General features: G+C 42.8%; 1 protein-coding gene across 3 annotated transcripts in view; it reads right to left on the bottom strand.

Annotated features, from left to right (window-relative positions):
* VWC2L (von Willebrand factor C domain containing 2 like) overlaps positions 1-26682 on the bottom strand; it is a 253359-nt gene that overhangs the window by 157694 nt on the left and 68983 nt on the right. For 2 of the 3 annotated variants that reach the window (XM_060781337.2, XM_060781345.2), the window contains exon 3: positions 4284-4413. In XM_060781337.2, coding sequence (XP_060637320.1) covers positions 4284-4413 — 130 coding nt within the window. Of the gene's footprint in view, positions 1-4283; positions 4426-26682 lie in introns of those variants that run through there. The other variant, XM_067470378.1, reaches the window with a different exon arrangement.

Below are 26682 nucleotides of genomic sequence, written 5' to 3'. Positions count from 1 at the left end.
TAATGAGGACTTAGGGATGTTCAACCAGTTTAAGGAAGAATCATGGACCTAAAACATCTTCAGCAGATGCCAGTAATAATAATGCCTTAGATGTAATTCCTATTAAAACTGTCAGTAATTAATCTGCTAAATTAACGGGGCTGTAGAGGTTTTGCAGCTCAAGGATAGCCTGATTTGTCTAGCAGAGATGAGGCTGAATTTCATAGTTCACAATATCCCAAGAGAAGAGAAAAAGAGCAAGGTTTGTGTATTTGCATAGCCTTGAGCTAGGCAAATGCTTAGGGCTGCATACGGCTCACTGAAGCTTCATCCAACATAGTAATCTGAGAGCCACATATAAAATTTATTTTCTTTAATGTATAGGTAAAGGTAAAGGTTTTCCCCTGACCTGAAGTCCAGTCGTGTCTGACTCTGGGGTGTGGTGCTCATCTCCATTTCTAAGCCGAAGAGCCAGCATTGTCCTTAGACACCTCTGAGGTAATGTGGCTGGCATGACTGCATGGAGTGCCGTTACTTTCCTGCCAGAGCACTACCTATTGATCTACTCACATTTGCATGTTTTCAAACTGCTAGGTTGGCAGAAGCTGGGGCTGACAGCGGAAGCTCACGCCGTTTCCCGGATTCGAACCTGCGATCTTTCGGTCAACAAGCTCAGCAACTCAGCGCTTTAACCCACTGCACCACCGGGGGCTCCTATAATAGTTCTTAGAAAGTTGTCTCATTTTGCTCAATGACTCTGAGCGAAAATTGTATTCCTTGGCTTGCAATATGACACATCCAGTCACTAGCACCAGGTACATTGGGCTTCTATGACAATATCAATGGTGTGGGGGCACGGGAGAAGATATTGGGCCCAATTAAGTGATTGTTAATGGTTGTGATAGGGGCCAGAAAGTCATAACTGGAAGTATAACTGGTACACCTGGAAGCTACAAGGCGTAGAGCTTTTTCGATCTATGCTCCAATTCTGTGGAACTCATTGCCTCCATACATTAGAGCAATGTTGGAGTTGCGACCTTTTGTAAAGGCACTCAAGACTTGGCTGTTTGGTTGTGCATTTAAGTAATCAGATCTAATTTGCCAAATAGTCACTGCTGAATGTTTTTATGTTGAATGTTTTTATATTGTGTAAATGCTATTTTAGATTGTAAGTCGCTCGGAGCACCTTGGTGGAGAGCAACTAATTAAGAAATAAAGTGAAGTGAAGTGAAGTGAAGTATAATAAATATAGCTGTTTTCTTTGCTGACGGTCGGAAGGGAGACACCTCCAAGAATTTTGCAGTATCTTCAAGGCTAATATGTGTTATTTGATACACATGCTATGGATTCCAGCCTATTTCTCGCTTAAATCCAGTTGTGAACTGACCCAGGGAAGTGTGTGTCATCCATTACTCAAGCAAGAGTTAAATCTACCTCAACAATGGAAGCATTAATCATAGACTATGATAAATAATGTCCTTATGCTAGGTAAGATCCAAAGGAAAATATCCCGACATTCCAGTTGTCTTAATTAGTGTTGTGGGGAGCAGGATTTGTGGTACTGTTCCATTATCAGACTGTGTTAACGGATGTTGGCCAGTCTGATTTTACATAAAGGGCCCATCATGTAGGGCAGTGGTTCTCAACCTGTGAGTCCCCAGATGTTTTGGCCTTCAACTCCCAGAAATCTTTACAGCTGGTAAACTGGCTGGGATTTCTGGGAGTTGTAGGCCAAAACACCTGGGGACCCACAGGTTGAGAACCACTGATGTAGGGCCTTCGTTCTGCCAAGGGCAACGTGGAATGCCCAAGAATAATAGACCAGAAATATTTTCATTATCTTGGTGGAGGCCACTAGGGGGTGCTAGAGAGAGAAGGATAGTCAATTTTACAGGAAGGAGGAAAACCATTTTCCCTGTTTTCACTGGTTATTCACTCTCCCAACTTCCCATATCATAAAGGAGAGTGGTTTCCATGACGGGAACATGGGAGGGGGGAATAACAGGAAAACAGGAGGTATTGTTTTTACTCCTTCAACCCACCCTCCACCCCATCAAATGGACTATCCTTCTCTCTCTAGCACCCCCTAGTGGCCTCCACCTGAATAATGGAACACTACTAGATTGATTATTTGTGTGTTTACTGCTATCTGTGACTGGATCTACACTGCCCATCATGTAGGACCTTCATACTGCCAAGGGCAACATGGAACGTCCAAGAATAATAGACCACAAATACTTTCATTATCTTGGAGGAGGCCACTAGGGCGTTCTAGAGAGAGAAGGATAGTCAGTTTTACAGGAGGGAGGGGGAGTTGAAGGAGGAAAAACATTTCCCCTGTTTTCATTGGTTATTCCCTCTCCCGACTTCTCATATCATAAAGGAGGGTTGTTTCCATGATGTGAACATGGGAGGGGGGAATAACAGGAAAACAGGAGGTATTGTTTTTACTCCTTCAACCCACCCTCCACTCCATCAAATGGACTATCATTCTCTCTCTAGCACCTCCTAGTGGCCTCCACCTGGATAATGGAATACTACCAAATTGATTACTTGTGTGTTCACTGCTATCTGTGACTGGATCTACACTGCCCATCATGTAGGCCTTCGTACTGCCAAGGGCAACATGGAACGTCCAAGAATCATGGACCACAAATACATTCATTATCTTGGCTGAGGCCAGTAGGGGGTGCTAGAGAGAGAAGGATAGTCACTTTTCCAGGGGGATGGGGAGTTGAAGGAGGAAAACCATTTCCCCTGTTTTCACTGGTTATTCCCTCTCCCAACTTCCCATATCATAAAGGAGGGTGGTTTCCATGACGGGAACATGGGAGGGGGGAATAACAGGAAAACAGGAGGTATTGTTTTTACTCCTTCAACCCACCCTCCACCCCATCAAATGGGCTATCCTTCTCTCTCTAGCACCCCCTAGTGGCCTCCACCTGAATAATGGAACACTACTAGATTGATTATTTGTGTGTTTATTGCTATCTTTGACTGGATCTACACTGCCCATCATGTAGGGCCTTCGTACTGCCAAGGGCAACATCATGTAGGGCCCATAATGTAGACCCACCCTCCACCGGATCAAATGGACTATCCTTCTCTCTCTAGCACCCCCCTAGTGGCCTCCACCTGAATAATGGAACACTACTAGATTGATTATTTGTGTGTTTACTGTTATCTGCGACTGGATCTACACTGCCCATCATGTAGGGCCTTTGTACTGCCAAGGGCAACATCATGTAGGGTCCATCATGTATACCTTCGTACTGCCAAGGGCAACATGGAACGTCCAAGAATAATAGACCACAAATACTTTCATTATCTTGGTGGAGGCCACTAGGGCGTGCTAGAGAGTGAAGGATAGTTAATTTTACAGGGGGGAGTGGGAGTTGAAGGAGGAAAACAATTTCCCCTGTTTTCACTGGTTATTCCCTCTCCTGACTTCCCATATCATAAACGTGTGTTGCTTCCACAATGAGAACATGGGAGGGGGGAATAACAGGAAAATAGGAGGCATTGTTTTTACTCCTTCAGCCCACCCTCCATCCCATAAAATGGACAATCCTTCTCTCTCTAGCACCCCCTAGTGGCCTCCACCTGGATAATGGAGCAATACCAATTGATTACTTGTGTGTTCACTGCTGTGGCTGGACCTACACTGCCATATAAAATCCAGGTTATCTGCTTTGAACTGGATTATATGGCAGTGTAAACTCATATAATCCAGTTCAAGTCAGATAATGGGGATTATCAGCTTTGATAATCTGGATAATATGGCAGTGTAGAAGGTTCCTTATATAATCCAATTCAAAACAGATAATATGGCTGTGTAGATTCCAATCTGTCTCTCTCATTGCTATCACTCAGGTTCCCCAAGCCATCTACCAAATCCATAGAGGCTGGAGGTCTTTAGGCATGTTATCTTAATCATTCACTCGCTGGTTCCCTCACTTCTCTACCTTTGACATCACTCCAGGGATCCCACACACCAGAGAACAGGAAGGTACTCCAGAAATGTAAAAATAAAATAAAATAAAATGTATCACTAGGAAAAAATTTAATCCCTGAAAGTTGTAGCATGGCATTAAGACATATTACTCTGTCAGCTCATATATCGCCTAATCAAGCTGTTTATGGAGCAATATCATTGCTATACATGCTCTGTCTGAAACTACACTTGCAAATCTTAGCCTTCCCCCGTGAAATTGGGCTTTTCAATTGTTGTATATAAAAGGGGTTTCTTAAAAAAACCCACATATTTTTATGACATTATGCTTTCTCATATGTTGAATGCTTACCATTTTTGCAGACTGGACAACACTGCTCCGGTTCATAGACTGGGTTGACACATTCAGGGACGGCACAGTCTGCTACAACGCAGTGAACTTCATTGCTGGGCTCACAGCGACACCATTCACAAGGAGAGGGCTAGGAACAAAGCTACAATTAGCCAATTTTCACCCTTCTAGCAGGTCAATATCTCGAGATACTTTATTCTTACACACTACCATACTGTAAAAAAATGCATTAGTCCCACAGGATAGAAACATGCCCTTTACCTCAGCCTGGACGTTCTACATTTTTAATGGTTTCTACTATCATTCAATTGATAATATATGGATATGCTTCTAGCTGTGACTTTGCAGAAGGAGGAGAAATATACAGTGGGTTGTTGTAGGTTTTTTTCAGGCTATATGGCCATGTTCTAGAGGCATTTTCTCCTGATGTTTCTCCTGCATCTATGGCAAGCATCCTCAGAGGTAGTGAGGTCTGTATCTACATATATACAGTTCATTTCACCTCTTCAAGTCATTCAATCTTCTAGGCTTAAGTTTGCACAAAGCACACAAGGCAAGCCAGGTGATTCCACTTGTGCACACACAACACACACACTGGTTTTTAAACTTAAATTTTTAAACTTAAACATTTCAAAGAGTCAGGTTCCCTGGAATGGATCTCCTTGCAGCATGCAAACACTTTGTTCTTTCATAAATTGTATCTAATGCGATACTTTCTTCACTTAGGCCCCTTCCACACAGCTGAATAAAAACTTACATTTTCTTCTTTGAACTGGAATATATGGCAGTGTGGGCTCAGGGCCCTTCCACACAGCCCTATATCCCAGAATATCAAAGCAGAAAATCTCACATTATCTGAGTGTGGACTCAGATAACCCAGTTCAAAGCAGATATTGTGAGATTTTCTGCCTTGATATTCTGTGTTATATGACTGTTTGGAAGACTGAGCAAAGGAAATTACCTTTCCCCGATCCAAGCGGAGCTGGAGAGGTGAAAGGGCTTTGCCTCCTCCCCCCAGAGAAGAAAATAACCCAAAGTATTGTCGAAGGCTTTCATGGCTGGAATCACTAGGTTCTTGTGGGTTTTTCGGGCTATAGAGCCATGTTCTAGAGGCATTTCTCCTGACGTTTCGCCTGCATCTATGGCAAGCATCCTCAGAGGTAGTGAGGATGCTTGCCACTACCTCTGAGGATGCTTGCCATAGATGCAGGCGAAACGTCAGGAGAAATGCCTCTAGAACATGGCTCTATAGCCTGAAAAAACCCACAAGAACCTAACCCAAAGTAGTTCTGGCCGGAACTACTTTGGGAGGAAGAGCCTGGAGACGATTAACTTTCCTCCAGTTCAGTCTTCTCCTGACGTCTACCCACCACAACCTGCCCATTAACAGTATAATCATGGTTGTTTTAGAGAGCCGGGTAGGAATTTTCCCCCCTCTTATATTCCAGGAGGGTTTTTTCGCCTACCCTATACTGTTGCCAGAGGGCAGATTGGATTTGTGGTAAGTTAAACAGGTTCGGCGGAAAACAGCTAGAAAGGAATACATATTTGGTGTGCACCCAAGGCACCCCCTTTTGGGGAAAAGGCCATTACTGTAAAACATCACCGGTTCTTACTCTGTCCGAAGTGAACAAGATAAATGGTTTTAAATGGGGAGGGTCTTACCTCAATATCCTTGAGGAAGATTCCTCCAACACATTTGGCTAATAAGGTTACCCTGGTTTATGTCACCCGGGAACCTGGGTGCTTCGCCCTTTGAGCCGAGGGGTAGGCCGGGTTGGGACACCACCTTGGCTTTATTCACTACACGTTCATGCTAGTCTGATTATGGTTTATAAGTTTAGATTTAATTAGGTAACAGTTAATAAAGTTGCCCAATGGTGTCTTCTTTTGGGGGGTTGGCAGGCAAATAGATGCTTTTGAACTGTGGTGCTGGAGGAAAATTCTGAGAGTGCCCTGGACAGCGAGAAGATCCAACCACTCCATACTCCAGGAAATAAAGCCCAACTGCTCATTGGAGGGAAGGATATTAGAGGCAAAGATGAAGTATTTTGGCCACATCATAAGAAGACATGAAAGCTTTGAGAAGACAGCAATGCTTGGGAAAATAGAAGGAAAAAGAAAGAGGGGCCGACCAAGGGCAAAATGGATGGATGGTATCCTTGAAGTGACTGGCTTAACTCTGAAGGAGCTGGGGGTGGTGACGGCCGACAGGGAGTTCCAACATGGGCTGGTCCATGAAGTCAGGAAGAGTCAGAAGCAACTGAACAAATAAAGAACAACAACATGACTGTATGGAAGGACCCATATAAATCCAAATCATATTGGTTAGTTCCAACTAAGGGCTCTTCCACATAGCAATATAACGAATAATATCAAGGCAGAATAACTCAGAATAGCTGCTTTGCACTGGAATATCTGAATCCACACTGCCATATATCCCAGTTCAAAGCAGATAATGTGAAATTTTATACAGCCATGTGGAAGGGGCCTTGGATAGCTGAGTCCACACTGCCATATATTTCAGTTAAAAGTAGATAATGTGAGATTTTATTCAGCTGTATGGAAGGGTCCTAGAGCAGATCCAATGACAGTTGCTGAATGATGGATCAACTCTTATCTATGCATCCTATCGATTCAATGATTTTTCCCTATGCAGTATAAGCAATACAATTGAGAGCATATATTTGGTGCTAGAGCTGACTGCACACACAATATAAGTTGCTTCATTCAAACAGGTGCAAATTACACGGCATTGCCTCACTTTAAAAATATAGCAGATGGCATTAATCTGTTGGTTTAGGCTTCTAAGGAGAGCAAAGCTTTCCAAGGAGAGTGAAGCCCTTAAGCTGTGCTCCTCTACATATATATGAACAAGGATGCCGAAAAGTGGAGGAATTACAAAAGCCACAAGGAGCAAATGCAGTCAAGCAAAGGTGTTAAAAAACAAATGAATGAGGAATAGCCATGTACTTCTTTTTCTATCCAGTGGCACAACCTGAGTTCAAGTTTTTTGCTTCATGGAGAGTAGACACTCCTGCCTTTTATTTACAGTACAGATCTCTCTACAATATTTGTTCACAATGATAACATTTCAGAATCTGCTTACCATAGGTAGTTATGTCTCATGAGTCTGTGTTTACAGGGATTCCCCGAGTTACAAGCATCCAACTTATAAACAACTCATAATTAAGAACAGGGATGAGACAACAAGAAGTGAGATAAATCTACTCCTAGGAAGGGAAATCCACTGCTGAAAGAGATATCATGGGGAAAAGGGGTCTCCCCTGAAGCTTTAATACCTATCCTTGTTTCCACCACAAGCCAAATTTTTCAAAATCCCATTATCACAGGGACGGAAAGTGGGGTGAACCTTTCTGAACAGGGCACAGACAGAAAAACAAACACAACAGGGGTGTTAATCCTTTCTTATGCTATCCAAAGCAGAATCTCACCCTCCCTCCCCTCTCTATATACACACACATATAGATTGGCTGGAGTTACAATTAAGTATTTATATGTTCCAGCTTAGATACAAATTCATCTTAAGAACAAACCTACAGAAACTATCTTGTTCATAACTTGGGGGCTGCCTGTACATCGTATATCATAAACAGCTTCTTGGTTGATATCTGAAGATCACCATCCTTTAATGATATGTATGGGACAGAGATAGAGAGAGAGGCTCTAATTAGTGGCTTATGGTGGTGTAACTCCTAGATACCATAGTCAAAGCCATGGTATTCCCTGTAGTAACCTACGGATGTGAGAGCTGGACCTTAGGGAAGGCTGAGCGAAGGAAGATAGATGCTTTTGAACTGTGGTGTTGGAGGAAAGTTCTGAGAGTGCCTTGGACCGCGAGAAGATCCAACCAGTCCATCCTCCAGGAAATAAAGCCTGACTGCTCATTGGAGGGAAGGATACTACAGACAAAGTTGAAGTACTTTGGCCACATCATGAGGACACAGCAAAGCCTAGAGAAGACAATTATGCTGGGGAAAGTGGAAGTAAAAGGAAGAGGGGCCGACCAAGGGCAAGATGGATGGATGGCATCCTTGAAGTGACTGGACTGACCTTGAAGGAACTGGGGGTGGTGATGGCCGACAGGGAGCTCTGGCGTGGATTGGTCCATGAGGTCACGAAGAGTCGGAGACGACTGAACGAATGAACAATAACAAACTCCTAGATTAAACCAGCATTAGTCCATTTTAGCTATTTCACAATTGGGTTACTGTGCTGTCACGTGCTGGGCCTGTGAAAAAGTCTGTAGACAGGACGTGCTCTGTATGCCCAACGGGACACCAGGGATTCCTCGGATTGGAAGCCCTATAGATTTCCCTAAACAAAGTCTTTGGACACTTGGAAAGTTTAACAAAGTTCTTTATTAGTGCTTAGGTCTTCAATAAATCAAACAAATACTTCAAGGCTTTGAATCAATTGGTGGCTTTCTTAATCTTGTCCACAAGGGACTGGCAACTATCTTCATGAACTGTTTCTTCTCTATCAGGGAAATCCTTGACCTCTACCTGGGCAATCTGCCTTAGGCTCTGCTGGCATGGGCCCCTACACCCGGTCCAAATTGAGTTATGGCTGTCGCGAGTGGTCCTTACCAAACAGAGTCCTTTTGTAGATTTCCAAGAGGAAAGAAGGTCTTCAACTCCCAGCAAAGGCTGGCTGTAAAGCTGTGGGACTGGATTCCTCCAGCAAAAGCTATGCCTCTCTGTAGAGCTGTGGGACTGAATTCCTCCAGCAAAAGCTATGCTTCTCTATAGAGCGGTGGGACTGAATTCCCCCAGCAAAAGCTGTAAAAGACGAAGCTTTCTACAGGTGGAACTGACTCACGCCCTGTACGAAAGGCTTCTCTGTGAGAACTGAACTAGAGGTCCCCTTTTTCCCTCCTAAACTCAGAAAAAGGGGTGGAACTAAAGAACCTAAGGATGATTGATGGGTCATTGGCCCTATAATTGCAAACCAAGGGAAACCACCTTATTGCAAAATGCATGGAACTTTGAAATACATGCAAACACTCAAAGAAAGAAAAAGAAGCTGGAGCTCCTGGTACAGCCGTACCAAAACAATTACAGTTTCTCCTTGTGCACCACCTTTGCCTTGTGGGCTTATGATCAGGCAGAGGCTGCTGAGTGCAGATCAGCCATCTTCCAAGCTGCTGATTGGTAACCTGGATGCTCTAACACAGGGGTCCTCAAACTAAGGCCCGGGGGCTGGATATAGCCCTCCAAGGTTATTTACCCGGCCCTCACTCAGTGTCAACCTAAGTCTGAAACGACTTAAAAAGCACACAGCAACAACAACAACAAGCCTATCTCGTCAGCCAAAAGCAGGCACACACTTCCCATTGAAATACTAATAAGTTTATATTTGTTAAAATTGTTCTTCAATTTAATTATTGATTTGCTTTTTTTTTGCACTACAAATAAGATATGTGCAATGTGCAGAATTCATTCATGCTTTTTTCCCCTCCAAATTATAATCCGGCCCTCCAACAGTTTGAGGGACTGTGACCTGGTCCTCTGTTTAAAAAGTTTGAGCATCCCTGCTCTAACATGTCCAGGAAAAGAAGCCTTTTCCTCATGTGTTAAGCACATGGATGAAGATTTATGCTCTGCCAGTGGACTAATAGACTCCTGGCTTAAATCTGTGGCACTTACTCCTCTTTATCCACATCCCTGGAGGCTTATGGTCAACTTCTCCCTTTTCTGTTGATTCCAATGGGAGGAAATTTGCCAACTATTGGGCAAATGCATCTCCATATCTATGTCAGTATCTAGTTAGGGAAAGGAAAGGACTTAGTATCTGCCATTCTTCTGGATTGCTCTCTTTCCGGGCATATTGCTGATTGAAAGCAACTATGGTAGACAGAGCTTCCCAATTATCTCGCTGCCTACAGACTTCCCTCTCTGCAAGCAGGGAGATTAGTTTACAGCAACCTCTGAGTCCTCAGCCACTCTCCTAGGTAGCATATGATCACTGTCTTATAGAGATTACTATTGTTACATTTTATACTGGGTTGCTTTGTTATACCAAAAGAAAGAAAGAAAGAAAGAAAGAAAGAAAGAAAGAAAGAAAGAAAGAAAGTTTTCTGCTGTCCTGGAGACTACGACACGGAATAATGGCTTCAAACTACAAGAAAGGAGATTCCACCTGAACATTAGGAAGAACTTCCTGACTGTACGAGCTGTTAAGCAATGAAACACTCTGCCCCGGAGTGTGGTGGAAACTCCTTCCTTGGAAGCTTTTAAACTGAGGCTGGATGGCCATCTGTTGGGGGTGCTTTGAATACAAATATGAGAAAGGATGCCACACGGAAGAATATACATATGTGAAAGGATGCCATAAGGAAGAGGGAGCAGGCTTGTTTTCTGCTGTCCTGGAAACTAGGACTTGGAGTAATTAATAATAAATAATAATAAACTTTATTTATACCCTGCCACCATCTCTCCAATGGGGGCTCGGAGCGGCTTAATTGATTCAAATCACAGGAAAGGAGATTCCACCTGAACATTAGGAATAACTTCCTGACTGTAGGAGCTGTTCAGCAATGAAACTCTCTGCCTCGGAGTGTGGGAAGCTTTTAAACTGAGGCTGGATGGCCATCTGTTGGGGCTGCTTTGAATACAATTTTCCTGCTTCTTGGCAGGGGGTTGGACTGGATGGTCCATGAGGTTTCTCCCAACTCTTATGATTCTATGATTCTAAGAAACTGAGTGAAAGCTGGGGTATTGTACACTATACCAGTATACCATTATCTCACTGTAACTTTTTTTGTCTGCGCCCCATGGAATTCTGGAATTGGCAATTGGCAATTGAGGAAGGGATGTTTAAAATCATCACTCAGAGAATTATCCTCTGGTGTCTCTAATCAGACTACAAATCCCAGGAGTATTTCACAGGATGCAGACTTGGCAGTAAAAACAAAATCATAGCACCAGGATTGTGGTGCAGCTGGCTGAGTGTCAGCTGCATTAAGATCACTCTGACCAAAATGTCATGAGTTCGAAGCCAGCCCGGGTTGGAGTGGGTTTCCAACCAATTGTGTAGCCTGTTGTCGACCTCTGCAACCCAAAAGACAGTTGCATCTGTCAAGTAGGAAAATTAGGTACCACCTTAAAGTGTGGGGAGGCTAAATGAACTAATTTATGAGGCCATAAAAAAAAAAAAAGACTCCAGCAAGCACTCCAGCTAAAAGCATGCGGGGAATGCGGAAGTACTTCATCAGTGTCGCAGATGGACAATGAAAGCGACAGCTCCCCTGGCGGCCAGAAAAAGTTAAATAGCCTCTATCTGATTATGTTGTATGTCAAAAATTGGCATTGAATGTTTGCCATATATGTGTACACTGTAATCCACCCTGAGTCCCCTGCAGCCTCTGTATCCAAGTTTGCCCATGCAACTGTCTTTCGGGTTGCAAGGGTCGACAACAGGCTACACAATTGGTTGGAAACCCACTCCAACCCGGGCTGGCTTCGAACTCATGACCTTTTGGTCAGAGTTATATGACAGTGCAGATGGGGTTCCAATTACAGAAATCATTTTAATTGGTATTCGATTAGGAACTAAGGAAAGGTTCCAGTCTAGCCTTGAATTACAGACCTGCCTTGGTTTCACTCTCCCTGCAAGATTTGGAGGTATAAAGCTCTTTGTAGGTCACCTCAGAGATTCTGTATGACTTGAATCAAATAATCAGTACCAAGGAAATTCATGTCTGCCCTGAAACAGTCTAATTGAAGGTTCCTCTCCTTTTTTCTTTCAGTGTCTGTCTGCAGTCTGTAATCCTGATCACTGCTCTGTTCCTCATGACTGGCAATTTAGATAAAAATCAGCAGTCCTTAAACTAAAAGAGGGGCCTAGGAATTAGATCACCCTGCTTGATTACAGTCGCAGTTCGATGTCCCTCCTTGGGATTTTCCCTTCATTTTGCATTCCAGAGCACTGAGAAGAGAATGGAGAGACGTGAGAAATTCTCCCCGCCACACACACACACTGCTTAGTGACTAAGACCTTTTCAGTTGCTTTGGAGACTTTAACAAGACTTCCTTCATCAGCATATCCCAAGGGTTTTTTCCCCCCACGTTCATCTAACACTCATTTTGTCAAGAAACGAAATTGTGAGTTTACCATGCTGCTATATAGTAGTGTCAGAGATAGGGCATAGAGGATCAGCAGCAGTTGTAGGAAAGTGCCCCTGAATGACTTTGCTCTGAGTAAATGAGATGTGACAGATGTATCTTTTGGGCTTCTTGGGTGTTAGTGTTATCTGGAAATGACAGTGGAAAGAAATACGATGTTGTATGACACTGGAATTCACTGTCAGGATGAGGAGAGGAAAATTGCACCACTGGATGGCGTAAAGGTAAAGGACTTTTTTTTGGAACCAGTTTGGCAGTTTTATCACAAAAATTTAATGTGCAGATTTTCTAAATGTTAATTTAATACGATGTGTGGGAGTGAATGGAAGAATGGAAGATGAATGTATGGATGGAGCTAATAATTTTGGAAACACCAGTAAAGGACCCACGCCTGCAATGACTAACTACTGGCTTGCTGGACTGTGATTAAAAGTCGCTAATAACAACTGGAGAGTAAACTTTGATAAGAATTGAGACAGTGATAACAGAAATGTTCACAATGTTAAGAAGGAAGTCAACATAAGATCAACACCAATCAAGAAGATCAACATAAGATCAATACCAATCAAGAAGATAAACATCTAGCCAGGAAACTGAGATGGATCCAGAATGGAAAATGTCTATCATTCATTTACAACTTTGGGACTACATCAGCAGAATATTCCTATAATCTCACAACCTCTGAGGATGCTTGCCATAGATGCAGGCGAAACATCAGGAGAGAATGCCTCTAGAACATGGCCATATAGCCCCCCCAAAAAACCCATTCCATCTTTCATCTTTCAACAACCCATTCCATCTTTCATTCATACTTTTCCCCTCTTACTTCAGGAAACAAAGCCAGTGGATGATTTTTGGTATTCACTGAGGTTTGGTTTAAGGACTCCCGTGGATACGGGAGCTTCGTCTACACCACCTGCCTGGGGGCGCTCCGAGGCCTGAACCCTCCTCACTGGGTCAAGTCAATCTCCATGAGAACCTTCAAGGAGAGTGAGATCCAGTTCCTCCAGACCCGTGGGAACGAGTGTCATATGTTGGGAACCCCCCCCCCCCCCGCCAGCACCAATCACTGCCCTGAGATCAGAATGAAGAGAGGGGCCAAGAAGGCAGTTCCATCTTGCCTCTAGTATCATCAGTTGGGAGCTCCCGCCCCCAGCAGCAACTGCTGCTCTGAGATCAGAGTGAAGAGAGGGGCCAGGAAGGCAGTTCCATCTTGCCTCCTGCACTGTGCTTATAATATAATATAATATAATATAATCATATATACATACAATATTGATAATATTATAATGTAATACAATATACTACAACTAATATATTATAATTATATATTTTATATTAAATGTAATATTACTAATAATATTACAGTATAATGTTATAGTACAATGTAATATATAATATTAATATTGTGTGATGGCAATAATATAATATATTTTATTTACTTTTTACTTGTAAGCTGCTTTGAGTTCCCTTCGGGGTGAAAAGGGCGACATATAAATGTCGTAAATAAAGAAAAAAATACTGAAATCCATGAATGGTATACAATAGTGACATAAAATAGATTCCCTTATATAAAATGGCAAAATCAAGGATTGTCTTTTGGATTTTTTGTCAAACATTTTCAAACTATGTATAGTTGCATCCAATAGGGAGGGACACCTGTATATCATTTTTGTCATTATGCAACCAGAAATACTTGGTAATTTGTTTAAGGAAGGTTATTTTGGCATCAACAATTACCTCGCCATCGTATCGTAATATTTTCCATATCATGAATCTATTTGTACTGTTTGTACAATTAGTATTAACTTCCTAATTTTTTGTATTGTCGAAGGCTTTCATGGCCGGAATCACTGGGTTGTTGTAGGTTTTTTCGGGCTATACGGCCATGGTCTAGAGGCATTCTCTCCTGACGTTTCGCCTGCATCTATGGCAAGCATCCTCAGAGGTACCTGGCGAAACGTCAGGAGAGAATGCAGGCGAAACGTCAGGAGAGAATTCCTAATTCTTCTTCACTGACTGGCTTTTAAACAACTACAACATATTGCAATATTGCTTTCTCAACCTTCTGCTCAAATCTGCATGCCAGGAGAGAAACCATTGACTCAGGATTTTGTTTCCTAAATATATACTTCAGAAGCTATTCGATTAACGAAATGACTTACAGTGGATTCCTGTGCATTTCTACTTAGAAATAAACTTTTTAAAAAAAAATCAGAGGAACAAAATCTGCAGTCTTTTGACCCCATGCCTGGAAGCAAGCACCGTACTTCTGAGTAGACACATGTAGGATTGTGTTGTCTCAGGTAGGTGCAGACAGTGAGCCAGTTGCTTCATTAATTATCCAAACAATAAGCTATTCCTCTCAATGGAGGGAAGAAAGTGACTGGAGCTAGACAGCTGATAACAGAACGGGCACTGTGGGGACACTTCTGGCTCTGTTTCCTGAGTCTCTTGTCAACTCCATCTGTTTTAATTCCCCCCAGGCTCCTCTTACTCAGCTATGATTCATGCCAGCTGCCACGGTTTTGTTTGCTTACCATTCTGAGGCAAATGCTGCACACGGCATGTGCTCTGGAGTGTGCCTCGGCCAACATTGCCATGTTCCAGGATTGACTGGGGTCAGGATTTAAAGGTGTCTCAATTATGGAACAAGCCCCCGCCAGAAACAGCTTTCAAATTTGCATTGAGTGAAGTTCAATTGAATTAGCATTAGCACTATCCTCTCAAGCATGTAAATAAATTAGAAGGAAAAAGATTGAGGGGGAAAATCCACTCAACTAAAATTTATGCATTCGTCCTATAATGCATTTTGTATATAGTTGTGAGATGAAGAGTCATCATGGATGACTTTCAGGCAGCCAGAAAGACCTTAAGACCTTATCAAATTGAGTAAAGGATTCACCACAGATCATGGTGAATTCGTCAGGGCCCGGCATGGGGAACCCGTCACTCCATGCCCCGCATTGCGTGGCTTCACCATATCCCATCCCACAGGGGGAAGCGTCCACTACCCAACTTCCCCCTGTTGTTGCCAATGCAACACAGGAAGCTTTTCATGTTGCCACTGTGGTGGCATAAACCAGTTCCAAGGTTTAGCATAGCTGGTAAATCATCGGGGTATAGGATAGCAACATGTGCTGGACAACCTGAAGTCACAGGTCCGCAGTTTGGCAGTCCTCTTGGATTCATCACTTACGCTTGAGGCTCAGGCGGGAGGGCTTTTGCACAATTGAGACTCGTGCACCAACTGTGACCGTACCTCGTAAAGGCTGATCTGGCAGGGGTGGTCCATGCCTTGGTCACCTCTAGATTGGACTACTGTAATGCGCTCTATGTGGGGCTGCCCTTGAAAATGGCTCAGAAATTCCAGTTAGTCCAACGGGTGGCGGCCAAGATGTTAACTGGTGCTCCTTACAGAGAGAGGTCAACCCTCCTGTTCAAGGAGCTCCATTGGCTGCCGTTCATTTTCCGGTCCCAATTCAAGGTGCAGGTGCTCACCTACAAAGCCCTAAACGGTTTGGGACCTGCCTACCTGAGTGACCGCATCTCTGTTTATGAACCCACACATTCTCTTCAATCATCTGGAGAGGCCATGCTTGCGATCCCACCTGCGTCGCAGGCATGTCTATTGGGGACGAGGGACAGGGCCTTTTCTGTGGTGGCCCCCAACTTTGGAACACCCTCCCCAAGGACATCAGACAAGCCCCTACACTGGTAGTCTTTAGGAAGAGTTTGAAGACCTGGCTGTTTCGGTGTGCCTTCCCAGAATAGGAAACTCCACCAATATGTCCCAGAAGCACTTTATCAGAGATTTAAGATTGTCTGCACATCGCACTTACCCTAAAATCCTACATTTCACCTGGCATATTTAGCACTTTTTAATCTGTACCCATTACATTCGGCCCAGCCCTAGTTTTATTGTGTTATGGTGTATTGTTTTTATTGTTTACTGATATTGCTTAACGTTTTGATTTGCTTTATAATGTTATGTGTATTGTTATGCTGTTGTTTTTATTGAGGCCTTGGCCTTTGTAAGTTGCACCGAGTCCTTCGGGAAATGTTAGCGGGGTACAAATAAAGATAATAATAATAATAATAATAATAATAATAATAATAATAATATCTATCAACTAGAAAGGTTGCAAGTTCAAAGCCCCGAGTTGGCATGAGCTGCTAACTGTCAACCTAGCTCATCGTTTACCTAAGCAATTCGAAAACAGCTTTAGCTGTAATTAGAGAAATTAGGTACCACTAAATAGCGGGGGAGGTGTTTTACAACGCCATAAAGAAAGAAGATCAGAAAATGCTGGGCAACCAAAAGGAAGGAGAAAGTTCTGACGGCTCTTCATCATAGAGGAAAGAGCAACAGCACCCCTTGGACTCAAGCCCAGCCTTTAATGGCACCTCCTTCTGTTCTGTCTGTCTGTGTATTGTCTACAAAGCGGCATTGAATGTTTGCCATGTATGTGTACTGTGATCTGCTCTGAGTCCCCTTTGGGGTAAGAAGGGCGGAATATAAATAAAGTGTTATTATTATATTATTATTCCTCTTCACTTTTGCCCCTCCAGAAGTAGATGTACATCATGGGATGGGAGCCAGTGGGCTCTGTGGCAAAACTGAAGAGGAACTGGTATTTATTTATTGTGTCAAGAGCAAACCAAACAGTTGTATTGCATTTTCAACAAACAAACAAAACAGAAAGTTTGCAAGCTTGGTAACTGATTAAATGTCCTTCAACCAGTAGCTGACATTTAGATTGGCCTTTGGACCTCAGTTCAGTGCATTAAGCATGTCCCCAAAGAAGGGCTTTCATTGTAATCTGATCCTCCATCTATCTTCTAGCAGAGGTTTTCTACTAGGAAACTCTTTAGCAGGGGTCCTCAAAATTCTTAAACAGAGGGACAGGTCACAGTCCCTCAAACTGTTGGGGGACTGGATTATAATTTGAAAAACAAAAAACAAAACATGAATTCCTATGCACACTGCACATACCTTATTTGTAGTGCAAAAAACACTTAAAACAATACAATAATTAAAATGAAGAACAATTTTAACAAATATAAACTTATTAGTATTTCAATGGGAAGTGTGGGCCTGCTTTTGGCTGATGAGATAGGATTGTTGTTGTGTGCTTTCAAATCATTTCAGACTTAGGTTGACCCTGAGTGAGGGCAGGGTAAATGACCTTGAAGGGCCGCATCCAACCCCCAGGCCTTAGTTTGAGGACCCGTGCTCTTGAGAATCAAAGGCTGCAGCCAGGCATGTAGCCGGAGGGGGGGGGGGGTCCCACAAGGTTCCATTCTGTCTCCCATGCTTTTCAACATCTACATGAAACCGCTGGGAGACGTCATCCGGAGTTTTGGAGTTGGTTGCCATCTCTACGCAGATGACACACAACTCTATTACTCTTTTCCACCTAACTCCAAGGAAGCCCCTCGGGTGCTGGACGAGTGTCTGACCGCTGTGGCTGTCTGGATGAGGAAGAACAAGCTGAAGATCAATCCCGACAAGACAGAGGTCCTCCTGGTTGATCGTAAACCAGACCGGGTATAGGGTGGCAACCTGTGCTGGACGGGGTTACACTCCCCCTGAAGCCACAGGTCCGCAGTTTGGGTGTCCTCACTATCGCTTGAAGCTCAGGCGTCGGCGGTGGTTGGGAGGGCCTTCGCACAATTGAGATTAGTGCGCCAACTGCGACCATACCTCGGGAAGGCCAAGGTGGTCCACGCCTTAGTCACTTCCAGATTGGACTACTGTAATGCACTCTACGTGGGGCTGCCCTTGAAAACGGCCTGGAAATTTCAACTGGTCCAACGGGTGGCCGCTAGGTTGTTAACTGGTGCTCCTTACAGAGAGAGGTCAACCCTCCTGTTTAAGGAGCTCCACTTGCTGCCATTCATTTTCCGGTCCCAATTCAAGGTGCAGGTGCTTACCTACAAAGCCCTGAACGGTTTGGGACCCACCTACCTGAGTGACCGCATCTCTGTGTACGAACTCACACAATCTCTTCATTCATCTGGAGATGCCCTGCTTACGATCCCACCTGCATCGCAAGTGCGATTGGTGGGGACGAGGGATAGGGCTTTCTCGGTGGTGGCCCCTCGACTCTGGACCTCTCTCCCTAAGGACATCAGGCAGGCCCCATCGCTAGCAATCTTTAGGAGGAGCTTAAAGACGTGGTTGTTCCAGTGTGCCTTTCCAGAATAAGGAAACTCCTAGCATTATGTCCCAACGCACTTTATCAGAGATCCAGGATATCTGCATGCCCACCCCCCTTCAAACACCCCACCTTGTCATGCCCAGCACTTTTAATTTTAATTGTTACATTTGGCCCGGCCATTGTTTTTAATTGCGTCATTGGGTGTTGTTGATTGTTATTGCTTTGTTTTTTGAGTTATTGTGTTGTTGTTGTTGCTGCTGTTTTATTGTTGTATTTGGGCTCGGCCTCTTGTAAGCCACACTGAGTCCTTCGGGAGATGGTAGCGGGGTACAAATAAAGGATTATTATTATTATTATTATTATTATTATTATATGCATGGGGATATTGGGGTAACGATACAAAAGGTTTGCTAGGGTAGACCCTCTTTCACTCAGACTCACCCCCCCCCCCCCTTGAATCAAACTCAGCCTCTTACCAAATCAAAATCCTGGCTACGGGCCTGTCTGCAACTGAATTACAACCTATAGAAAGGATATGTCCTCATGCAAAACTGGGGTCTCTTCTTTGGTTGCTCACTTTTTCTCCCAATTGCCCTTGCAATCTTTAACAACACCTGACCTCAAGCCCAGTATGAAATTTTCCTTGGCATAAAATGCAAATTATTGAGACGTTTTCATTTATTCCATTCCTTCAAGTGAAGCTGTTGCTACAGCTGAGGAACTAGGCGGGCCAAGGATTTGATAGCCTGCCTAGATTTCAAACAAGAAAAGAAAACCCAACAAAAGAAAACAGCAACATAATACAAGATGTATGTGTATTGAACTGAAGCAATGAAGAATATTTTATTTGACATCTGTATTCTGAGCTTGCAAATGCTGCTGCATTGCAACATTTCTGGGAAGTATTTTAAAAGACTGAAATACGGAAATTAGGAGGATCATAAGAGAGTCTTGTCCTTTTCTAGCAAACGTACCTATTCATGCAGAGATGAGGAAAAATCAGACAAGTTGAAAAAAGATCTGTGTGGATAGAACTGAGAAATGAAAGCTTCTGCTTTCCTTTGAATTTGCTCACTTTCTGTTATGTATTGACAGAGGTGGCAGGGCGGATTCTGGAAGCTCTAAATAATAAAGAAAGGTTCCTATTCCATCCTTCCCTTTCTATGAGTCATGGTTTCTCGTGACATGTCTGAAGTATTACAGTCCAGTTTGGCCATCGTGGCTTCTAGGAAGACTTCATGCTTAATTTGCTCCGGGATCTATTTATTTGTCTTTTTAGCAGCCTACCGTATTCCTCCAGTAAAATGGTACAGAAATATATTAGGCCTGTGCGGTTTCGTTTCGTTAATTCATAATTCGTTAATAATTCGTTAATTTTTTCAAATACAAAACGATAACGAACCATTCTGGAGCAATTATTTTAAAAAACGAATTTTTAAATACGTTTTGTAAATGCTTCGTATTTCGTTATTGTGTTCGTTTCGTTATTGGTTTGAGGTCGTTTCGTTATTATTTCCGCATGTCTGGGCCAGTTTTATGGTTTAATTAGTGAAAAAAAATTATAATATCACACCAACAGTCAACAACAGAGGGAGAGGGAAGCTTCAGAAGGTTTTGGAGGTTTTTTAGCGTATTTCGCGGTCGCGTCCGCCATTAACGAATCGATTCGTTATTGTTTCGGAAATCGATTCGTTAATTTTTTACCATTTACAAAATTTCGTAAATATCGAACTTTTTTAAGGGAAAATTTTGTAATTATTTTAAATATCGAAACAAAAAAAACCCCCAAATACAAATCGATTTTAGAAACAAATTTTTCCGTTGTTACCCAGGCCTAAAATATATCTATATAAATAAAAATGTAATGTTTGTTTGTGGGATTAATAGAACTCAAAAACCACTGGATGGATTGACACCAAATTTGGACATAAGACACCTAACAACCCAATGTATGTCCTTCACTAAAAAAAATGATTTTGTCATTTGGGAGTTGTAGTTGCTGGGATTTATAGTTCACCTACAATCAAAGAGCATTCTGAACCCCACCAACGATGGAATTGAACCAAACTTGGCACACAGCTCTCCCATGACCAACAGAAAATACTGGAAGGGTTTGGTGGGCAGTAACCTTTGGTTTTGGAGTCATAGTTCACCTACATCCAGAGATCACTGTGGACTCAAACAATGATGGATCTGGACCAAACTCTACACAAATACTCAATATGCCCAAATGTGAACACTGGTGGAGTTTGGGGAAAATAGAATCTTGACATTTGGGAGTTGTTGTGGCTGGGATTTATAGTTCACCTACAATCACAGAGCATTCTGAACCCCACCAACGATCGAATTGGGTCAAACCTCCCACACAGAACCCCCATGTGGGCCACAGCAACGTGTGGCAGGGGACAGCTAGTATATTTTAAGATGTGACGGCCCTATATGTGATGAGCTATTGTGTACATGTAGGTAGATAGGTAGGTTTTGCTTAAGTAGTAGATATGTATTGTACCAGGGTTGGCTTGAAGACTCTTTAATTGGGAATTTACATTGTGTGTACTGAAACATTTGATGTGGGACCACAGGGAAGAATACTGAGGCCCCTTCTACACTGCCATATAAAATCCAGATTATCTGCTTTAAACTGGATTCTTCTACACTGCTGTACAAAATCCAGATTATCTGATTTCATCATCATCATCATCACCACCACCATCATCATCACACTACTGAATTAGAGTTTGACTGTACATGACACTCATCTTGGCTGATAAAATCTACCAGAAGTGAGTTGATTAGGTGGGTCCTCATATCTTAGGGGAGGTGCATGCTGCCTTAACAGAGGCTGTCATGTGTCCTCCCCTGAAGAGAACTTCTGTGATTCAGAGGTATGTGTAGACTCATATAATCCAGTTCAGAGCAGATCATAGAATCACAGAATTATAGAGTTGGAAGAGACCTCATGGGCCATCCAGTCCAACCTCCTGCCAAGAAGCATTCTGTGATTCAGAGGTATGTGAGAACTATTTCCTATTGTTAAAATACCCTTTCAGGAAGAAAGTGCTCATGTAATGGCTAGGCTGTGCTAGATGTTCTTGGAGAAAACATATTATCTGGACTCATTTCAGTCTGGTACCCATCACTCTCAGGCTCATCACCTACTCCAGAGGGAAAGACACTTACTCCAGAGGGAAAGAGTGGCACACTGCTGAACTTCCTAGATTTCTGAGTGGCTTTTGATACCATTTATGATGGTATCTTACTTGACTGGCTTAATCATATTAGAGTGGGAGATATTGTTAAAATGGTTCCACCCCTATCTGTGGATCCAATTCTAGAGTGTAGCATCAGGAAATTCCTCTGAGGATGCTTGCCATAGATGCAGATGAAATGTCAGAAGAGAATGCTTCTAGACCATGGCCATACAGCCCGAAAAAACCTACAACAACCCAAATTCCTGATTTGTCCCATGGCCATTAAACTGTGGAGTGACAAATGGTTCCATCTTGTTCCTGAGTCCTGACACTGTTCTGTATCTATATAAAGCTTCTGGGTGAGGTCATAATGCATTTGGAGGTTGGGGTGACATCATTGTACTGATGACACTCGGCTTTACTTCTCCTTGTCTGAATGCTGTAATGGGCTGGATGAGGGCCAATAAACTAAAATCGAATCCCAATAAAGCAGAGACTGTGTGGGTTGGTAGTTCTTAAATCCAGGAATTAGGTAAGGTCTGGGTGGAGTTGCACTCCCCCTGAAGAAGTAGGTGCATAGACTGAGAGTATCCCCAAATCCATCTCTGTCACTGCAAGCTCAAATGAACTCCATTGTTTGGGGTGCTTTCGACTGGTTTGTCAACTACAAGTTTGCCATAGTAGTCCACACAAGGGCGGCTCAACCCATTACGCAAAGTAAGCATTTGCAGTAGAGTTGATTTTGCCCAGGGGCGCTCTTGAGGCGCTCTTGGTGGAAAATAGACCTTGACATATGCGAGTTGTAGTTACTGGGATGTATAGTTCACCTACAATCAAAGAGCATCCTGAACTCCACCAATGATGGAATTGAACCAAATATGGCACACAGAACTCCCACGACGAACAGGAAATATATATCAGTAATTGGTTGGGGGTGGGTGCAAAATACTGTTTGCTTATCATTGAAAATTACCTAGGGTCACCTCTGAGTCCACACAAAGGTAACTTTCTAGTTAGAGTACTATAATGTGCCCAAGGAGCCAATCTGTTATAGTGGTTTTAGTGCTGGACCAGAACTTTGGGAGACCAGTGTGTGAATCCCTGCTCATCTATGAAATCTATTAGATGACTTTTGGTAAGCCACAGTCTGTCAGGAGAAAAAGTAACCAAGGGCAAACCTCTGCTTGACAGGTCTTGCCAAGAAAACCCTGTGATAGGATCACCACTGGTCAAGAATGCTTTGAAGACATATAATAACAAAGTGCTTTACACAGGGCTCCTATTTGAGATGTCTCAAAACCAATAGCTAGTGCAAAATTCATCAACAGAACAGCTGACTGGAGTACCATACAGATAACACAAAGGAATCACCTGAATATCAGTATGCTTTGAATCTGAATTTAAGGGGCTGGTGGTGGCATTGAAACCCTAACGTTTTTGGAGGTTTGGTAATTTAAGTAACATCTCTCTTGATATATGTCCGCCTAAGAGTTGAGTTCTGCTTGAGGACTCCCCCTAGATATATAAAGAAATTGTTGCAAATTGATATGGGTTTGTTTTGGGATTGAAATATCTTCAAAATATTTTTCATTATTGTAAACACAGGTTTCTGGTGTATTGGGAAATTCTGATGAGAAAGATTCTGAACTGATGAACCTTCCAGTTTGTGATCAATTCATACATGGTTGGTTTTATTTTATTATTATTTTGTTTGGAGAAAACAATTTTTTTCTGCTCAAAAACATTTACTGCTGAGGAAAGTGCATTTTTTGCAAGAACATGCTGGGTGACTACATAGAAAATGCTGTTTACTGTGTCCCCAGCTATACATTTTCTAAACAGGAAACTGCATTTTCCATACTGAAAATATTTATATATTTATTTATTTACTGTATTTATATCCAACCCTTCACACCTTTGCAGGGGACTCAGGGCGGATTACAATGTACATACACATGGCAAACATTCAATGCCATAGACACTTCAAACAGGGCTTTGGTTATCTGCTCATCCTACTTCTGAGTAATTTTGATCACCCCCCTCCCCCCCAAATTGATCAGTTTTTCTGCGCCAACTGCGACCGTACCTTGTGAAGGCGGATCTGGCCAGGGTGGTCCATGCCTTAGTCACCTCCAGATTGGACTACTGTAATGCGCTCTACGTGGGGCTGCCCTTGAAAACGGCCCGGAAATTGCAACTGGTCCAACGGGCAGTGGCTAGGTTGTTAACTGGTGCTCCTTACCGGGAGAGGTCAACCCTCCTGTTTAAGGAGTTCCATTGGCTGCCATTCATTTTCCGATCCCAATTCAAGGTGTAGGTGCTTACCTACAAAGCCCTAAACGGTTTGGGACCCTCCTACCTGCATGACCGCATCTCCGTATATAAACCCACACGATCTCTCCGATCATCTGGAGAGGCCCTGCTCACGATCCCCTCCTGAATCACAAGTGCGATTGGTGGGGACGAGGGACAGGGCCTTCTCCGTGGTGGCACCCCAACTCTGGAACTCTCTCCTCAAGGACATTGGCAGTCTTTAGGAAGAGCTTGAAGACGTGATTGTTCCAATGTGCCTTCCCAGAATAGGAAACTCCCAGCAATATGTCCCAAATGCACTTTACTAGAGATTTAAGATTGTCTGCACACTGGTGCTATCTCCAAAAACCTATCCATTTCACCTGTCATGCTCAGCATTTTAATATTTTTAATTATTACATTGGTCCAGCCTTAGTTTTAAATGTGTCATGGTGTTATTGTCTAATGTTAATTGTTATTGTTTTACTGTTTATTGCCTGTTTTATGAGGTTTTACTGTAGTTTTTGTTATGCTGTTGTTTTTTAATGTGTTGGGCCTCGGCCTCTTGTAAACCGCACCAAGTCCTTTGGGAGATGTTAGCGGGGTATAAATAAAGGATTATTATTATTATTATTATCATTATTATTATTATTACTGAGCATTTCTCTTCTCCCTAGTGCCTCTGTGCCTCCCACTTTCCCAGAAAAAGGCTGGAGGAGAAAGGGAGAAAAAGAGAGAGCTGTAATTTATATCAGGTTGTTGATTCTTTCTTTATCTCGCCCCAAGTCAGCCAAAGTTGTTCCAACACACCTGATTCTGCTTGACACACAGGGCTGCTTGCAGCCTGGCAGAGCTGACAAAGCAGATTCAGCTTGCTGAGGTGACTATGAATTGATCTTCCCGAGAGACACCCTCCAGCATGCTTCAATAAAAGAATGAAGGTGTTAGCCTGGTATTTGCTGGATAGGGGAGCTGAATAAATATATAGTATAACTCTTCGAACAGTCATGCATCCAACATATTGCCCCAATCTATGCCACCCAATCTCTGCTGCTGCAGTGATTTCTAGGCTCCTCTCTCCCTGCAATTCTCTCTCTGTTGTTTTTTATTTCTTTCAATATTTCCATTCTTTTCTTCGCTCTGTCTTAGAGCTCTTCCTGGCTGGAAGCCAGTTCCACTTTCTCTCTTATTTATGGCTTGGGGTGATTCAGCGGGCAGATGGGTGGGACATTGGAGATATCAATTTAATGATTTTCTTTACATAAAGAAATAAAAATGGTAGCAGAGAAAGCACCGGTTGCTCTTATAGAATAACTAACCTGAGGCTTTCTGTACATATGGAACGAAGCATTCTCAGAATAATGGTTGAGACTGGCTACAGATCAAAGTTATCGACCACATATGCGGACTGAGTTGGACATGATTTTATCTTGCTGATTTAGCTTATATGTATTTTGAACGTTTGCTGTTGTATGATGTTTTAGACTGTATTATTAGCATTGAATCCTTGCTGTGAGCTGGTCTGAGTCCCTCTACGGAGGCAGAGAAGATCGGGATATAAAAGTTTTAAATAAATAGGAATACTGGGAAGTGTCCAGAGCTACTCCTTGTGACCACTTTTTTGGGGCTCTGATGTCCATTTAAGTACACTAGCCTTGCTCGCTCTTCCACTGGCACTCAGTTTTGGCCCAAACACTCATTGCCTGTTGTCCAACATCCCCAACACTAAGACGATGTAATTTACACATGGAACAGCACATGTCAACGGTTGAGTGCTATTGTATAATGTGTAGCTCCAATGCACACCCAAAATATACAGTGAGCAAGCTCAAAATGATGCCTCACAATGTTGCTGCATCTACAGCAGGGGTCCTCAAACTAAGGCCCGGGGGCCAGATACGGCCCTCCAAGGTCATTTACCCGGCCCTCGCTCAGGGTCAACCTAAGTCTGAAACGACTTGAAAGCATACAACAACAACAACAACAATCCTATCTCATCAGCCAAAACAGGCCCGCACTTCCCATTGAAATACTAATAAGTTTATATTTCTTAAAATTGTTCTTCATTTTAATTATTGTATTGTTTTAAAGTGGGTTTTTTTGCACTACAAATTAGATATGTGCAGTGTGCATAGGAATTCATTCCTATTTTTTTCAAATTATAATCCGGCCCTCCAACAGTTTGAGGGACTGTGACCTGGCCCTCTGTTTAAAAAGTTTGAAAGACCCCTGATCTACAGGGTGAGGCAGCATAACTTACAAACCCACACTGATCTTTTTTAATATACTTGTACATGTATTTACTCATTCTATTGGCTATTATAGCAGATAAAATCTTTACATCTTGATTAACTAATGATATGGGCCTATATGACCCAGGGTCAGGCATGTAGGCGGGGGGGGGGGGGGGGGGGGTTGGGGGGCTTCAGCCCCCCCCCCTGAAATTTTCATGGTGGTTTGCGAAAAGGCCTTATTGGTGCATTATTTAAACTGTTATGTTTATTCATATCATGATCTGATCACCATACTCAATATATCCCATATGCATGGGGGTATTGGGGTAATGATACAAAAGGTTTGCTAGGCTAGACTCTCTTTCACTCAG

Source organism: Anolis sagrei, chromosome 1 (genome assembly GCF_037176765.1).
Source record: "Anolis sagrei isolate rAnoSag1 chromosome 1, rAnoSag1.mat, whole genome shotgun sequence".
NCBI lineage: Eukaryota > Metazoa > Chordata > Lepidosauria > Squamata > Dactyloidae > Anolis > Anolis sagrei.
Note: the sequence above shows the minus strand (reverse complement) of the source record. Positions and strands in the feature narration are given on the sequence as shown.